We start from the raw sequence: 19,207 nt of genomic DNA, 5'->3' as shown, positions 1-19,207 counted from the left end.
AAGTTGGAGGGTCAAGTTCACCCAGAGGTGCCTTGGAAGACAAGCATGGTAATACTTCCAGAAAAAGTCAGCCATTGAGAACCCTGTGGAGCACAGCTCTACTCTGACACACATGGAGTCATCATCAGTCATGACTCAAGCCTCTTTAGCCCTTACGGGCCTGACACCTCCTCAGCAATGTCTGCCAGGCCTAATGTATAAGGTGGTGTCTGGAGGTAAAGAAGGAAAAGAGGAGAAAAGGTAGGAAAAAATAGTGTGCCACAGAAGAAGGGAAAAGAAATAAAAGCTTATTTTGGGGAAACAGCGGCCTTAGGCCTCAGTGGAACCTGAGCCCATTCTTGGAATACCTTACAAATGTTCTGGTTTCTTAGCTATACCTAAACATTTTGCTGTCACAGTTTAAAATACCTTAAAGAATGAACAATCAGAAAACTGAAAATATGGGTTACGTCAAAATTGAATTATCACAGCAGAGAACTATATTTAATCCGTCCATTGACCATTAGTCTCCTCACCTGTAAAATATGAATAATGATATGGTCTTCTAGGTTCTCTGCAAAGATCAAATGAAACAATATAAACTCATGCACAGAATCTGGCTCATAAACTCATAGCACAGAATCTGGCTCATAGTAGCTAACAAATACATACCACCCCCTCAAAAAAACCTTCTGCATTTTACAGGAACACCCTGGGTGGTGCAAACAGTTAACATGTTTGCCTGCTAACCGAAACACTGGAAGTTTAAGTCCACTCAAAAGTGCCTTAGAAGACAGACCTGGTGATCTACTTCAGAAAAATCGACTATTGATAATCCTGTGGATCCCAGGTCTACTCTGACATACATGGGGTCACCATGAGTTGGAATCAACTTAACAGCTGCTAGTTAATACTTTGCAGATAGCATCTAAAATTTGATTCTATCATCCCTTCATGGTGATGACAACTCCAGAAGGAATTGAGATCAGAATAGTTTTGCCAAAGTAGCTGTAAAAGCAACCAGGTAGGGCACAAAATCATGAAGTAGAGGAAATTTGCATTCTGTGACCACTACCTCCCAAAGCCTCAGCAAGACCCTAGGTATTCTTATGCTATATGTAGGACTCCCAGGCCATCAGCTGAAAGCTTAACTCAGGCCTGATTTCCCCAAACCCTGGGCCCTCCTCCCCGTAATATACCTGTCAGCAGTCTATATTGTATCACCTTCTGGCATTTGTTCTTAATTTTTGGAGGATCTCAAACCCTTTGAGATTCAAATGGAAGCTATGGATCCTTCCTTAGATGCAAGCAATAAATCATATATTCAACAAATATTTACTGAGCACTTATTCCATGCAAGGCACCGTGCTCAGTGCTAGAGACAGAACATTGAACATTTCAGATATCCTGTCTTGCCCTTAGGGAGTTTACCTTATAGAAAGGTAGTCAGACATTAAATAGCAAATTATGCAATTATTTACACTATTAATTATTTAAGGGGAGGACATATGGGCCAGGGTAGGGGTGTGTGAATATCTGAACTAGCCTGAAGGGGGAGGTTCTAGAAGTTTTCTCTTAAGAAATTTTATTAGCTGAGAGCTGAAGAATCAGTAGAATGTAGCCAGCCAAATGGAGTAGTGAGGATGTCATGAGGGAAATTTTCCAGGCAGAACGAACAGCATGTGTTCAGGCCCTGAAGTAAACAGAAAAAAGGCATAGTCAAGGAATGGGTGATAGATCGCAATGATGGTTCTGATTCTTCATTCTACATTTCATTCTCATCCTTTATTGTGTGCATTTGAAGTTTCTCTCACTAAAAAGGCAACATCTATTTCTACACTCCTTGAATCTGGGATGGACTTGTGGCTTGCTTTGGCAAAGAGAATGTGGTAGAAGTGACATATGCCAGTTCCAAATCTAGGCAGCAGAAGGCACTGTGTGCCTCCACTTGTTCTCTATTTCCACAGGAATGTGCTCTGGACAGCCTCCTGGAGGCTAAGAGACCTGTGGGGCAGAACCGAGGCCTGTAGGTTTTTCTAGATAGCAGCCAGCTGATTCCCAGACATGTGAGCAAGCGCAGCCAAGATCCACAGAGCTATCTAGTCAATTGAGCAAAACACCATGGTGGTTGTATGCCTCTGAGATTTGGTGGTGGCTAGTCAACATCGTTGTGAGACTAGAGAATCGATTCAGTCAACGTGGCTGAAATACACAGAGGGTGGGGGAAATGGTGCAAGATGAAGTGGGTAAAGCAGCTGGGGACCAGACTATTGTCCCTGTTAAAGATCCTGGATTAGGTTCTAAGAGCAATTGAAAGCCATAATCAATATTTAGAAAGACTATTTAGGTAGTTTTGAGGAGGCTGGATTAGCAATATTTCACATAAGTGATGATAAGGTCTAGAATAAAGGCAGCAGTGGTGGAGATGCAAAGATGCAGCTCTTATATTTAGGAGGTAACATAAATAGGATTTTGATTAATTGGCTATGGGGACAGAGAGAGAGAGACGTGTTCAGCGTGCCTGCCAGGTGTCTGGTTTGTGTGTCTAATGGATCACAACATTCACTGTGACAAGGAAAAGCAGAGGAGGACTGGATACAGCACTGGAAACACCAGGAGTTCAGCTTTGGACCTTTTCAGTCTGAGTTGCTTGTGATGTATCTAAGCAGAGATGTTCAGTAGGCAGTTAGATATACATTTATGGAGCCCAGAAGAGAGGTCTGGGTTAGAAGTAGTAATTTGGATTTGTGAATGTATAGATCATAATTGAAGCCATGGGTGTGGACGAGATCACACCAGGAAATACATATGAAGTCTGAAAAGTATAGAGTGTTGATATCTAAACTTTCAAGAAATGCACATTTTAAAGGTTGGATAGAGGAGGATGGGCTTGAAAGATAAGAGAAAAATCAAGAGTACATGGGATCAAATATGATGATAGCATAGACGAAGAGAGTCTAGACTGAGATACCCTTAGAAGATGTAAAAAATATTTCATTGAATTTAGTGACATGGAGGTCATTGGAGTCCTTCCAGAATTTTAAGCAAATATTTGCCTAAAATTTCAAGCAGCTCACAGAGTAACCCACTCACATGCCAATGAAGTCCACATTAAGAAAGCCTATGGGCAGCATCCTAGTAGCCATCTATTCAGATAACCTAATTGGCTTCAAAGTATTAATTATCTACTCTCTCAAAGTTAAGGAAAAAATCATACCTGACTTTAACACCAAATGCAATTATGCAAGTTTTGTGTACCCAGGTAAGCTAGTGGCCCAAGAAAGAGGTTATAATAATATTAAAAAATATATATATAATTATATAAAAAAAGAGGTTATAATAATATAAAAAGCTTTCCGTATGAAAGCTTGTTTCTCTGGAAGCCTGGAAAGCATTAGATGAATCAACTGTAGGGAGATGGCTGCACAGATATGAAACTCTGCCAGGTATTCCCAAACTATTTTCCAGGCATGGCCAGCATCACCTTCTTCCTGCCCCAGAAACTCACCTTCCTGTTTGGACAAAACTCTATTATTATTAACTCAACTGGAGATAATGGACAATGATGTGAGTTAAATCTGGGGATTCCTAAGAAGTGATTCTGGGAAACTATGGTCAGAAATATCTAAATCTGATGAAATCAAAGCATAAGAGTGTCTTAAGAGACTCCTGTTCCACCGGATGACGCCTCTCTTCTGACCATTAACTGATGAAGCATTCCTCCAATTACAGGATACCAGCTATTTTGTAACTCAGCCCCTCATACTCTTTAGCATCTCCAGTAACTAGAAAGTCATCCTTTTACTTTCTCCCAGTTGGCTCAAGTTCTGCTGTCTGCACCTTTGTATCCATTTCTGGTGGATGTTGTACCAAATTACCAATTTGGTGGTTTAAAACAACAGAAATGTATTCTCTCATAGTTTTGGAAGCTGGAGGTCTGAAATCAAGTTGCCAGTAGGGCCAACTCCCTCCAAAGGCTCTGGGGGACAGTCTGTTCCTTGCCTCTTCTAAATTCTGGTGACTGGAGCCTGTCTGGATATGGCCTTGGCCATGGCTGTATCACTCCAGTCTCTGCCTCTGCTCTCACATGGCCTCCTCCTCTTCTCTGTGTCTCTCATAAGGACACTTAGGATTATGGTCCGCCTGTATAATCCAGGATGATCTCATCTCAAGATCCTTGATTGAGTTACATCTTCAAAGACTCTTTTCCCAAATAAGGTAATATTCACAGGTTAAGGAGAAAATAACCGCCATTACTGAAGACCTACTATGTGCCAGGCATAGGGAAGAATAGTATAGGAAATGTTAGTCTCTATTTTTCCTCGTCCTATTAATTACCATTTCTCTTCCCTGCATTTAAAGCAGTTGGTGGTCTTTGCCAACAGCCTTAGAGAAATGATGTGACAGCGGGACAATAAACAATAACCTATTTTTATTTTGGAGCTCCTGGGTGATGCACGTGGTTAAGCGCTTGACTACTAGTAAAAAAGTTGGTGATTTGAACCCACTCAGTGGCACCTTGGGAGATAGTCCTGAAGATCTGCTTCTAAAAGGTCACAGCCTTGAAAACCATATGGAGCCATTCTACTCTGCACACAGGGTCCCTATGAGTCAAAATCGACTCAATGGCAACTAACAACAACAATTTTATTTTAAAAAAGGCTAAAATCTCAAGCTTTTGGAGGAAAAGAATTGATGCATGTGTTAGGAGGGAAAAGGAGCAGAGCAGAGACAGGGTGGAGGTCTAAGCATGCCAAGAGGAGAGGGCGTCTGGGTAGATCCAATAATGTTCAAACTGTCTGTATCAGACAAGGATACTGTAAGGAGCTTGTGGTTAGTCCCAACAGGAGAATTATAATTCAAGACTCTTTGGGCTTGGAGCAAAGTCATGCCCTTTCAGCCAAAAAACAAACAAACAAAACTATTTCCTTTTGATTACAGCTCTTGGCTTATTATTGGGTCCTGGCAGATCCTAAATGCCTGATCGTTGGGCACCGAGTAACTCTACCTAGATTCATGAACTTTGTGATCTGTCCCACCCAGAGAAAGTGGTGGACATTCTCAGTGATACTAAGTCCATCATCAAGTGGAATTAGGATATATAAAACTGGGCTTGACCAGGGCCTAAAGATACAAGTAAATCGTGTAGGTAATTAATCATTGAATGAATTACATGTGTTGCTTAATGTCCATGATACCTTCTGTGAAATAGGATTGTATGTCATTTGGACGTTGTGATAACACCATATTATATACAGGCAGTCCCCAGATTATGAACAAGTTCCTTTCCTAAGTCTGTCTTTGAGTCATAATTGTACAGAATTTGGAATGTTACATATGGTTCGAATCTAATGTTGGTTAGTCAAATGTTTGTCTTAGTGTATACATACATCATGCACAACAGTGAAAGACTGAAATCTTTCCCCTGAGATCAAGAAAAAGACAAGCATGCCTGTTTTTCCCATTTCTTTTATACTCAACATTGTATTAGAAGTTCTAGCCAGAACAATTAGGGAATAAAAAAAGAAATAAAGGCATCCAAATTGGAAAGGAAGAATTAAAACTATCTCTATATTTTTTTATTCATAGATGACAATATATTATATGCATAAAGTTCTAAAGAATTAAAAAAAAAACTGTTACAGCTAATAAGTTCAGCAAAGTTGCAGGATACATCAATACACAAAATCATTTGTATTCCCATACATTTGGAAAGGAAATTAAAAAGGCAATTCCATTTACGATAGCATCTAAGAGAATAAAATACTTAGGAATAAATTTTATCAAGAAGATGGAAAATTTGTACACCAAAACTAAAAAGGATTGCTGAAAGAAATTAAATATCTAAGTAAATAGAGAGACATCCTTTCCCATGGATAGGAAGGCTAACGCTTTTAAGATGGTGGTACTCCCCAGAGGAATCTAAAGAGTCAATGTAACTTCCACCAAAAACCCAATGGCATTTCGTGTCTGTGTGTGCAGAAATGGAAAACCGATCCTAAAACTGACATGCAGTTGCCAGGAACCCCAAATAACCAAAACAATTCTGAAAAAGAACAAAGTAGGAGGACTCACACTTTCCTATTTCAAAAATTACTCTAAAGCTACAGGAGTTAAAACAGTGGGTACTGGCATAAGACTAGACATATAGGTCAATGGAATAGATTTGTTGTTGTTGTTAGGTGCTGTCAAGTTGGTTCCGACTCATAGAGACCGTATGCACAACAGAATGAAACACTGCTCAGTCCTGAGCCATCCTTACAATTGTTGTTATGCTTGAGCTCATTGTTGCAGCCTCTGTGTCAATCCACCTTGTTGAGGGTCTTCCTCTTTTCCGCTGACCCTGTACTCTGCCAAGCATGATGTCCTTCTCCAGGGACTGATCCCGCCTGACAACATGTCCAAAGTATGTAAGATGCAGTTTCGCCATCCTTGCCTCTAAGGAGCATTCTGGCTGTACTACTTCTAAGACAGATTTGTCCATTCTTTTGGCAGTCCATGGTATATTCAATATTCTTCGCAAACACCACAATTGAAAGCTGTCAATTCTTCTTCAGTCTTTCTTATTCATTGTCCAGCTTTCACACGCAAGTGATGCAATTGAAAATACCATGGCTTGGGTCAGGCGCATCTTAGTCTTCAAGGTGATATCTTTGCTCTTCAACATTTTGAAGAGGTGCTTTGCAGCAGATTTGCCCAATGCAATGCGTCTTTTGATTTCTTGACTGCTGCTTCCATGGCTGTTGATTATGGATCCAAGTAAAATGAAATCCTTGACAACTTTACTCTTTTCTCCATTTATCATGGTATTGCTCATTGGTCCAGTTGTGAGGATTTTTGTTTTCTTTATGTTGAGGTGCAATCCATACTGAAGGCTGTGGCCTTTGATCTTCATTAGTAAGTGCTTCAAGTCCTCTTCACTTTCAGCAAGCAAGATTGTGTCATCTGCATAACGCAGGTTGTTAATGAGTGTTCCTCCAATCCTGACGCCCAGTTCTTCTTCATATAGTCCAACTTCTTGGTTTATTTGCTCAGCATACAGATTGAATAAGTATGGTGAAAGAATACAATACTGACACACAGCTTTCCTGACTTTAAACCAATCAGCATCCCTTTGTTCTGTCCAAACAACTGCCTCCTGATCTATGTAAAGTTTCCTCACGAGCACAATTAAGTGTTCTGGAATTCCCATTTTCACAATGTTATTCATACTTCGCTATGATCCACACAGTCGAATGCCTTTGCATAGTCAATAAAACACAGGTAAACATCCTTCTGGTATTCTCTGCTTTCAGCCAGGATCCATCTGACATCAGCAATGATATCCCTGCTTCCATGTCCTCTTCTGAAACCAGCCTGGCAGTTCCCTGTCGATATACTGCTGTAGCCATTTTTGAATGATCTTTAGCAAAATTTTGGTTGCATGTGATATTAATGATATTTTTCCATAATTTCCACATTCAGTTGGATCACCTTCCATGGAAATAGGCATAAATATAGATCTCTTCCAGTCAGTTGGCCAGGAAGCTCTCTTCCATATTTCTTGGCATAGACGAGTGAGCACCTCCAGCGCTTCATCTGTTTGTTGAAACATCTCGGTTGATATTCCATCAATTCCTGGACCCTTGTTTTCTGCCAGTGCCTTCAGAGCAGCTTGGACTTCTTCCTTCAGTACTATCGGTTCCTGATCATATGCCACCTCTTGAAATGGTTGAACATTGACTAATTCTTTTTGGTATAATGACTCTGTGTATTCCTTCCATCTTCTTTTGATGCTTCCGGCATCATTTAATATTTTCCGCATAGAATCCTTCACTATTGCAACTGGAGGCTTGAATTTTTTCTTCAGTTCTTTCAGCTTGAGAAACTCCTAGCGTGTTCTTCCCTTTTGGTTTTCCATTTCCAGCTCTTTGCACATGTCATTATAATACTTTGTCTTCTCGAGAAGCCCTTTGAAATCTCCTGTTCAGTTCTTTTACTTCATCAATTCTTCCTTTTGCTTTAGCTGCTCGGTGTTCGAGAGCAAATTTCAGAGTCTCCTCTGATATCTGTCTTGGTCTTTTCTTTCTTTCCTGTCTTTTTCAATGACCTCTTGCTTTCTTCATGGATGATGTCCTTGATGTCATTCCACAACTCGTCTGGTCTTCGGTCACTAGTGTTCCATGCATCAAACCTATTTTTCAGATGGTCTTTAAATTCAGGTGGGATGTACTCAAGGTCATATTTTGGCTCTCGTGGACTTGCTCTGATTTTCTTCAGTTTCAGCTTGAACTTGCATATGAGCAATTGATGGTCTGTTCCACAGTTGGTCCCTGGCCTTGTTCTGACTGACGATATTGAGCTTTTCCATCGTCTCTTTCCACAGATATAGTCAATTTGATTTCTGTGTGTTCCATCTGGCGAGGTCCACATGTATAGTCACTGTTTATGTTGGTGAAAGAAGGTATTTTCAATGAAGTTATTGGTCTTGCAAAATTCTATCATTCGCTCTCCAGCATTGTTTCTATCACCAAGGCCATATTTTTCAACTACTGACCCTTCTTCTTTGTTTCCAACTTTCGCCTTCCAATCACCAGTAATTATCAATGCATCTTGATTGCATGTTCGATCAATTTCAGGCTGCAACAGCTGATACAAATCTTCAATTTCTTCATCTTTGCACTTCAGGATACATCTTGAAGCATTCTTTTTGACGATGAATGCAACGCCATTCGTCTTTGAGTTGTCATTCCCAGCATAGTAGACTATATGATCGTCCAATTCAAGATGGCCAATACCCATCCATTTCAGCTCACTAATGCCTAGGACATTGATGTTTATGTGTTCCATTTCATTTTTGACAATTTCCAATTTTCCTAGATTCATACTTCTTACATTCCAGGTTCTGATTATTAATGGATGTTTGCAGATGTTTCTTCTCATTTTGAGTCTTGCCACATCAGCAAATGAAGGTCCCAAAAGCTTTACTCCATCCACATCATTAAGGTCGACTCTACTTTGAGGAGGCAGCTCTTCCCCAGTCATCTTTTGAGTGCCTTCCAACCTGGGGGGCTCATCTTCCACCACTATATCAGACAATGTTCCACCGCTATTCATAAGGTTTTCACTGGCTAATATTTTTCAGAAGTAGACTGCTGGGTCCTTCTTCCTAGTCCATCTTAGCCTGGAAGCTCAGCTGAAACCTGTCCTCCATGGGTGACCCTGCTGGTATCTGAATACCGGTGGCATAGCTTCCAGCATCACAGCAACGCGCAAACCCCCACAGTACGACAAACTGACAGACACGTGGCGGGGGGGAATAGATTTAAGAGTCCAGAAACTAAAGTCATACATCTCTTATGGTCAATTGATTTTTGACAAGAGTGTCAAGACCAACAGTCTCTTCAACAAATAGGGCTGGACAACTGGATATACACATGCCAAAGAATAAACTTGGATGCCTTATCTCAAATCCTATACAAAAATCAACCCAAAGTGTATCAAAAGACCCAAATTTATGAGCTAAAACTATAAAACTCTTAGAAGAAAACATAAGAGCAAATCTTTGGATTTGGCAAGTTTCTTTCATACGACATTCATACCACAAGGAACAAAAGAAAAATAGATAAATAGGACTTCATCGAAATTAAACTGTGAATTATCAAGGATATTATCAAGAGACTGAAAAGATAACCCACAAAATGGAAGAAAATATTTGTAAATCAAATACCTGATAAGGGTCTAATATCCTAATATATAAAGAATTCTTACAGCTCAACAACAAAAAGACAAACAGCCCTATTAAAATATGAATACAAAAATTTGAACAGATATTTCCACACAGAAGATATTTTCATGGCTAACCATGAAAATATGCTGAATATCTTTAACCATCAGGGAAAAGAACAACAAAACCACAGTGAGCTATCACTTCATGCCCACTAGGATTGCCAATAATAAAAAAAGAGTTAAAAAAAAAAAAAAGGAAAAACTGTTGGTGGGAACATGGAGAAACTGAAACCTCGTATGTTGCTAGTGGGAATGTAAAATGGTGCAGTCATTGTGGAAAACAGTTTGGTGGTTCCTCAATAAATTAAGCAGAAAATTACCATATGACACAGCAATTCCACTCCTGGGTGGAATTTCCAAAAAAATTGAAAAAAAAAGTCAAATGTGTTCAAACAAAAAGATGTACATGAATGATCACAGAAGTTTTATTCATTATAGCCAAAGGTGAAAACGACACAATGCCCATCAACTGATAGATGAATGGATAAACAAAATGTGGTATATTCATACAGTGGAATATTTTTATTCAGTCATAAAAAGGAATGTAGTACTGATACATACTACAACAAGGACAAACTTTGAAAATATGCTGAGAAAAAAGCCAGACACAAAAGCCACATATTATATGATTCTATTGGAAACCCTGGTGGCCTAGTGATTAAGACCTATGGCTGCTAAAGAAAAAGGTCGCCAGTTTGAATCCACCAGGTGCTTCTTGGAAACTCTATGGGGCAGTTCTACTCTGTCCTATAGGGTCGCTATGAGTCGGAATCAACTGGATGGCAATGGTTTTCTTTGGATTTATTTAAACATATGAAATATCCAGGATGGGTAAATCCACAGAGCCAGAAACAGATTAGTGGTTCCTAGGGGTGGTTTCTGAAACTTACTCTTGAAAGTAGAGTAGCTAAAGCTAATGAAGAAATGATGAAGTAAAATTGCTGAACAGAAGATTCAAAGGTCAACTCAAGAAGACAAAGAAAATATTGTAATGACATGTGCAAAGTCCTGGAGTTAGAAAACTCAAAGAGAAGAACATGCTCAGCATCTCTCAAGCTGAAGAAAAATTCAAGCCTCAAGTTGCAATATTGAAGGATTCTGTGGGCAAATGGAAACCCTGGTGGCATAGTGGTTAAGTGCTATGGCTGCTAACCAAAGGGCCAGCAGTTCAAACCTGCCAGGCACTCCTTGGAAACTCTACGGGGCAGTTCTACTCTGTCCTATAGGGTCACTATGAGTCGGAATCAACTCGACAGCACTGGGTTTAGTTTTTTTTTGGTTATGGGCAAATACTGAATGGCACATGAAGCATCAAAATTAGATGGAAGGAATACACAGAGCCACCATACCAAAAAGAATTGGTCGACACTCAACCATTTCAGGAGGTAGCATATGATCAAGAACTGATGGTATAGAAGAAAGAAGTACAAGCTGCACTGAAGCCATTGGAGAAAAACAAGGCTCCAGGAATTGACAGAATACCAAATGAGATGTTTCAATGAATGAATGCAGCACTGGAGGTGCTCACTCATCTATGCCAAGAAATTTGGAAGACAGCTACCTGGCTAACAGACTGGAAGAGATTCACATTTGTGCCCATTCCAAAGAAAGGTAAGCCAACAGAATGTGGAAATTATCAAACAATATCATTAATATTACACGCAAGTAAAATTTTGGGGAAGATCATTTCAAAAACAGTTGCAGCAGTACATCAACAAGAATCTACCAGAAATTCAAGCTGGATTCAAAAAAGGACGTGGAATAAGGGATATCATTGCTGATGTCAGATTGTTCTTGGCTGAAAACAGAGAATATCAGAAAGATGTTTACCTGTGTTTTATTGACTATGCAAAGGCATTCAACTGTGCGGATCATAACAAATTATGGATAACTTTGGAAAGAATGGAAATTCCAGAACACTTAATTGTGCTCATGAGGAACCTGTACATAGATCAAGAGGCAGTTGTTTAAACAGAACAGTGGGATACTGCATGGTTTAAAATCAGGAAAGGTGTGAGTCAGGGTTGTATCTTTTCACCATACTTATTCAGTCTGTATGCTCGAGCCAGTAATCTGAGAAGCTGGGCTATATGAAGAAGAACACTGGTTCAGGAATGCAGGAAGACTCATTAACAACCTGTGATATGCAGATGACACAACCTTGCTTAATGAAAGCAAAGACATGATGGTTAAGATTGTGTGTCAACTTGGCTGGGCCATGATTCTCAGTGTTTTGGCATTTGTATGATGTTGTGATCACCTCTCCATTGAGATTCGATATGTGATTACCCCATGATGGGATCTACTGTAGTACTGGCATGAGCAGGGCCTGTGGTGCCTCACCACCACGCCCTAAGCCTTCATCTTTCCACTCTTCACTGCCTAGCTCTTCTTGCTTGCCTTGCTGGGCTTTTGCTTATTCTAGATCCTGCAGCTGGCTCTTGTTCTTCTGATCTCTGGTTCTTGGGACTTGGGTTAGCAGCTTGCATGCTGGTCTTCAGATTTTTTGATCTTCACAGCCTGCTACAGCCCTGCTCTGGGGCCTGCTGATCTGGGGCTCACCAGCCCCTGTGGCTACGGGAATCAGGAGAATCCTCTTTTGTGCCCCAAAGACTTGGGACATTGCAACCTGTAAAAACCGTGTGCACCATTTCTTTGATATAAATCTCTCTCTCTTTCCCTCTCTCTCTCTATTTACATATATATACTTTACTGGTTTTGCTTCTCTAGAGAACCCAGCCTAAGACAAAATAAGACTTGAGGCACTTACAGATGAAGATCAAAGACCACAGCCTTTGGTATGAATTACACCTCAACATAAAGAAAACAAAAATCCTCACAACTGGACCAATGAGCAACATCATGATAAACGGAGAAAAGATTGAAGTTGTCAAGGATTTCATTTTACTTGGATCCACAATCAACAGCCATGGAAGTGGCAGCCAAGAAATCACACGTGGTACTGCATCGGGAAAATTGTCTGCAAAAGACCTCTTTAAAGTGTTCAAAAGAGAAGGTGTCACTTTGAGGACTAAGGTGCGCCTGACCTAAGCCATGACATTTTCAATTGCCTCACATGCATGTAAAGGCCGGACAATGAATAAGGAAGACTGAAGAGGAACTGATGCTTTTGAATTATGGTGTTGGTGAAGAATATTGAATATACTATGGATTACCAGAAGAACGAACAAACCTGTCTTGGACATACAACCAGAATGCTTAGAAGTGAGGATGGCAAGACTTGGTCTCGTGTACTTTGGACATGTTATCAGGAGGGACCAGTCCCTGGAGAAGAATATCATGAAGGTCAGCAAAAAAGAGGAAGACCCTCGATGAGATGGACTGACATAATGGCTTCAACAATGGGCTTGCTATGAGTCAGAGCCGACTGTACTGTACATAGCAACCACAGGGGCGGAAGGGAGGAGGGAACAAGGAGTGACTGCTTGCTTAATGAAAACATTCTGGAACCAGACATCAGTGATCATTGTACAACGTTGTAAATGTACTAAATGCTACTGGATTGTAAACTCTAAAATGGTAAAAATAGAAAATTTTATGTCACGTGTACTTGACCACAATTAAAAAAAAAAAAAAAGTTCACAGTACAAATCAGTGTTAGAATGAAAATTTATCATGAAATCAGGTACAGAATTTATCTTGCTATTTTCCTATGTATGTAAGTAATGACAAGATAAAAATAACTAAGTCTATATAAAAGTGCTCTTCCAAAGAATATAAAACAAATCCTGTAAGGGATAAGAAAATATACATCATAGTTTGAATTGGCGGAGGTTTTTATTTCCCCATTTTTTTTAGGAAAACATAAAATAATGGTGCATCTTACATAATCTTTGGCATCTCAGACTCAATGAAACACAATATTCCATCTAGTGACATTCTTATAAAATTTTTGCTTCCTATTCTAACCAGCTCTAAGTGAAATTACCTGTGAAGACCTTTCAGCCAAACCCATATGTATATCATTAACTCTCTGCATAAGCTTGAGTGACTTATAGTTCTTCATCTGTAAAATGTGGAGGTCATACATGACGACTTTGAGGCACCTTGGTTCAATTATTTTTCTATTCAATGCGGAAAAAAAATAACAAAGATTGGGTCTATGAAATTGGTACCATCATTCTATTTTGCAAAATGTTCCAAAAATATTCAAAAAAATTTACAAAAAATATTTTGTAAATGGAATAATGGTACCCATTGGATAGACAGAATTCCTTTGGTCTCTCTGCATATAAAAACTGGAAAATTACAAGACATTACTGTGTTTATTCGTCTTGATATAAACCACAGTTTTTTCCTCCTGCATCTACCTCAAAACAGTACCAGTTCTCTTTCACCCCATTCCATCCTCCTTCTGTTCCATGAAACTGAGTTCTCTTTCATTCTCTTGGCTTCACTGATGTCCAGTAGAATAGTTTTGAAGAGGTCAGTAAAGTATCTTACTGCTATTTGTTCCTTCTAGTACATGGACAATATTTCTACCTAATTACACTAACTCAAAACGTAGCCTCAATCTACTCTCTCACTAGCTTGTAAAACAGTGAAGTGGGCTGTTTAATTAAGCAAAGGCTAGGTTTTAGGCATTACTTCCTGGAGAAATTAACAAAAGAAGTTTTGATCAAAATCCCTTCAAAAATTTCTAACATGTCAAAATTCTCTTCATCTAGTAATATCTAGCTCTGTCAGTTTATAACTGGAAAAATTACTTAGGCTTCTCAAGCCTCCAGGGTTTCTTTGTTTTGTAAAATGGAATAATGGTATCCATTTTGTAGAGTTGTTGTGAATGTTAAAGGAGATAATTTACAAAGAGCCATCAGCACTATGCCTAGATAAACAAACTGCTTAATAAATGTCAGTTATTTTTATCATCACTATTTTATACCATGTTGCGGTTTTCAACATGCGACCAGTGACTCATTTGAGGTAATTCTTGGGGTAATTCTCACAGTCCTGTATTTAGGTAAGTGTTTTGTCAGGAAATGCAGATTTGGTAGGAGGTGCCTCAAATGACCTCAGATTAGTTTATTTAGGGGTTGATTCTTGTTTGCCCCTCTTCTTTCAAAAAATGATTGAAGCAATTTCAAAATATGCAATATTTTAAAAAGCAGTAAATTAGGAAAATCGAAGCCAAGTAAAATGTAAGCAGACATATAGAAACCATAATGGTAAATACAATTCTACTGATTGTCGTACATGGCTCTCACAAAAATGTTAACAGTGGACTTTTATGGATGGAGGGATAATTTTTTACGTCTCTCCTTCCCTCTGTTTTACTCTACTATACCTCTGTTCTATAATGAGCATGCCTTATTTTTAGTATCAGAAAGACAATTGTTTATTAGACTTTGGCTTCCTGACAGTCAAGACAAACAAGGCAAGAAGGAAAAATTAGCTATGTGTATAGTTCACATCTTGAAGGAGGGAGTGTGCTAATTCCTCAAGGAAAATAATAGTTTTCCTGGTATTGATTTTCACTTGGGGCGCTAAGTAGTATAATGGACCTTGTCTCTGCATCGTTTAACAGCAAGTGCAGTGAAAATGCCCAAATACTTCTTGCAGCATTGTTCCAAAAAAGCAAGGGTGTTAGTGATTCTGTAATGGGCTAAGGTCATGTATCCAAGATTACATGCTAATTCCATCCTTATCAATTAACCCTAAGAATCACTGTAGGATGAGCCCAGAGTGAGTAAAAGGCATGACTCCTGGGTCTGGGTCAAGATGAGTTTGAAGATGTGCTTTGTGCTGGCAATATTAGCTTGGAGTATCTGAGAACGATAAACAAAATAAGCGCTTAAAGCTTTGCAGTAATATTGTGTAACTCCAGAAGTGATGAGATTCCGGGTCCAGATATATCTAATTCTAACTATGAGGAGAAATATTCCAATTATAGAGGAAAGCAATGATGCTGCCAGGCAATATGAAGAGAATCTGACTCCAATTTTACCATCTGCAAAAGTGTGCGCTTTGGTAAAGCTTTGGAGGCCAAGGAAGCCGCTCCAATCTGTATGAGAAACTCTCTCTCTGCCATGTGTCTGACCATGGCAATTTCCTTCTGAATCCTTTTAATCCTGATTACTCAGACTGTGTCAGGTCCTGGTCTTTCTGTCAACTCTTTCCTACTATGGCACCTGTTAAGAGAGTGTTAGCATAATGATTTTAACCCCTGAGTTCGGATGGGAGATTGAGAGCAAAGAATTTGGGATTCTATTTTCGTTGATAAAGGTCTAGAGTCATGGAATTGATGGTTGATTGGGGTCAGATTTTATCTGGATATCAAATGAAAAGGGGGCACAGTTGAGCATATTGTAAAAAGAAAGGAGACAGTAGTGTTATCGCGTTGATGGAATGCCACCCTCAAGTAGCCAAGTCATAGCAACATTGGAAGCAGTCCTTTTTTAATGTTGGGTTATGAGATTTTAAGCATATATACAAAAGTAGAGAGACACACATAATGAACCTCAGGTTCAATGATGATTAACATGTGGCCAATCCTACTTCAGTAACCCCACTACTTCCCTCTTACCCAGATCCAATATGTCGTACCAGTACATCTGTAACTATGTGGAGTCGAAGTGTAAACTGATTTTTAATAAATGCATTTCTGTTTTTTTTCCTATTTGTGATATTTATGCATGTTCACAAGTCATTTTTAAATACATGAGGGTAAGTTTATTTTGTCTGCTATTAGGTGCTAAATTTCTCCAGAGCCAGTACAGTGGGGAGCCTGAAAGGTAGAAAAATACTACCCACTGCAAGACACATGCTGCAATTCTGATCACCATGAACCCTGCTAGCAAAAAACACATATAAAAAGGAAGAGAGAAATGCAATGCTGCTTTCTAACAACTGTATGGTCAGAAAATTATTACGTATATAATTTATTCTCATCAGTCACGGTAGCTATGGTCTATAAAAAAAAAATCACTGCAAACACTGAATTAACAAAGACAGAGTCATTGCTTCTATAGGAAATATAAGCTTAGGTTGCTGTGAGCCTCTGGTCACAACATTTTCATCAATTGATCAGTTCGTAATCTTGTTTTATGTCGTCTGTTTAAAGACATTTTGTTTAATATATTGTTGATTCATTAACATTCAACTTACAGCCACCAGCACTATAACTCATGCCTGAGCAAAGCTTCTCTAACACAAGTATTCTCTCTGTAAGGCACGTAACAGCCTTCTTGCTTTAGGACACCAAACAGAACTTCAGCACTATGCTTGGGCACCATTTTTTTTTTTTTTTGTAATTATACTTTAGATGAAGGTTTACAGAGCAAATTAGTTTCTTGTTAAACAATTAATACACGTATTGTTTTCTGACATTTGTTGTCAGCCCTGTGACATGTCAACACACTCTCCTTCTTGACCTTAGGTTCCCCATTACCAGCTTTCCTGTCCCTTCCTTCCTTCTCATACTTGCTCCTGGGCTGGTGTGCCCCCTTAGTCTCTTTTTGTTCTATGGGCCCGTCTAATCTTTGGCTGAAGGGTGAACCTCAGGAATGACTTCAGTACTGAGTTAAAAGGGTGTCTGGGGACCATACTCTCAGGGTTTTTTTCCAGTCCCTGTCAGACCAGTAAGTCTGGTCTATTTTTGTGTGTGTGAGTTAGAATTTTGTTCTGGATTTTCTCCAGCTGTGTCCAAGACCTTGTATTGTGATCTCTGTCAGAGCAGTCAGTGGTAGTAGTCAGGTACCATCTAACTGTGCTGGGTTCAGTCTGGTGGAGGCTGTGGTAGTTGTGGTCCATCAGTCTTTTGGACTAATCTTTCCCTTGTGTCTTTGGTTTCCTTCACTCTCCCTTGCTCCAGAAGGGGTGAGAGCAGTGAAGTATCTTAGATGGCTGCTCACAAGATTTTAAGATCACTTGGAGGCCATTTTAAACAGTGAAATTACAAAAACAAAAAAAAGGGGAGGAGGGCACTAGATACACCATGAAATGGATAGTTGCCTACAGTATGAGGACTGAAACAAGAAAGCGGAGCTGGAAACGTGTACGTCAGGTGACTGAAATTTTTTGCTGCTCTGTGCATGTCCTCAAATGACTGCAAAATCACCCTGAGTATTGATTTGAGGGGTACAGATAAATTTAGAGAGTAGGCACATTTGTATATATGAAATTCATGAATAATGTAGATAGATTATATATTTATACTAAAATCCATCAGCACCTCTAGTCCACCTCTTTCTTCAAAAAAATCAAGCCACGCATGAGCCCAAGCTTGTGAAACCACATTTTTTCTTTCTCTTCACCTTTTCACCACCGTTGAAATGTTTTTTCTGTTTAGCCTCTGAAACTTGAAGTGAATGGAAGTTCATTCACGCATGGCTTTACAAGTGTTGGCTTCATGAGAGTTCTTGTTTTTATTTTTAAACCTGATGTATCTAGAACTTCTTTCTCCCCAGCTGAAAATGTTCTTTTTCTTAGTTGTCAAGACCCAGGGAAAAAAATTCCCTTGCTGAAAACAATCAAAGCAACACTAAACCCAAAACTAGCCAGAGGAAATCCACTCAACAGAAAAGGAATTTTCCAGAACTTAAATGCAAGGTCAGAAGCATATTTTTTTATCTGAAAAACCAGATGTTTACCTGTTGCCTGCCAAAGAAGCTGAAGGTACATCCAAGGCCAGTCAGTGGTGGGCCTTTGAACTTCATGCAGGAGGAGGTGGCTCAGGAAAGTCGTGGTTTGCAGTAAACCCTGAGATCCTAAAGCTATATATAAACTTGTTATTAGCAGTTAGAATCAGCCTTGCCTCATGGCAACCTCAAGCACAACAGAACAAAACACTGCCTGGTCCTGCGCCATCCCCATGATTGGTTGCAGACCGGACTTCTGTGATCCCTAGGGTTTTCATGGGTTAATTTTTCAGAAGGACATCACTAGACCTTCCTTCCTAGTCTGCCTTAGCCTGGAAGCTCCGCTGAGACCTGTTCAGTACCATAGCAACAGAATAGTCTCCACTGACAAATAGGGGGTGGAATTGAACCCAGGTCTCCCCCATGGAAGGTGAGAATTCTACCACTGAACCACCAATGCCCTCAGGTATATAAACTTAGGAAATGGTTTTCTCAGCCTAGCCAGGGCCCCAAGCCTGATTCTATCAGTCCACATAAAGGTCTTTGTAAGCAACATCAGGATTTTCGGCTGCCCGATTCTGTTGTCTATCCTGGTAAAGAGAATGAGGCTTGTGTGATCTTAGTAAGTACTTTACTTTTCTAGACCTCAGTTTCCTCATCTCTGAGATCCCGTCTAACTCTGACTTTCCATGATTGTTACTCATTTTGTCTTCTCCACAGGGACTCCCATGATGTTATGGCTCTCGGAGTGCATTGGAAAGTTACAGATTACCTGGGGGCATATGGGCTGGTCAGTTCCTGTCTGCTGACCTCTCCACTGTCTTGGTGAGGACACCAGTCTCGAGCTGTTGCTGACATTCACT

The 19,207-nt window shown here is 39.6% G+C and overlaps 1 protein-coding gene across 7 annotated transcripts in view; it reads right to left on the bottom strand.

The window, feature by feature from the left end:
- LOC100654991 (OX-2 membrane glycoprotein-like) overlaps positions 1-19,207 on the bottom strand; it is a 140,469-nt gene that overhangs the window by 75,058 nt on the left and 46,204 nt on the right. For 4 of the 7 annotated variants that reach the window (XR_010317853.1, XR_010317837.1, XR_010317973.1 and 1 more), the window contains exon 5: positions 18,357-18,479. The exons of 2 other annotated variants lie outside the window; for them this stretch is intronic. Coding sequence is in view for 1 of the 5 variants with exons in the window: in XM_064268400.1 (XP_064124470.1) it covers positions 18,357-18,479 (123 nt within the window). In the remaining 4 variants the exon portion in view is untranslated. Of the gene's footprint in view, positions 1-18,356; positions 18,480-19,207 lie in introns of those variants that run through there. One more of the 7 variants, XR_002786569.2, reaches the window with a different exon arrangement.

This window comes from Loxodonta africana, chromosome 1, assembly GCF_030014295.1.
Source record: "Loxodonta africana isolate mLoxAfr1 chromosome 1, mLoxAfr1.hap2, whole genome shotgun sequence".
Classification (NCBI taxonomy): Eukaryota; Metazoa; Chordata; class Mammalia; order Proboscidea; family Elephantidae; genus Loxodonta; species Loxodonta africana.
This window is presented reverse-complemented; position numbering and strand designations above follow the sequence as displayed.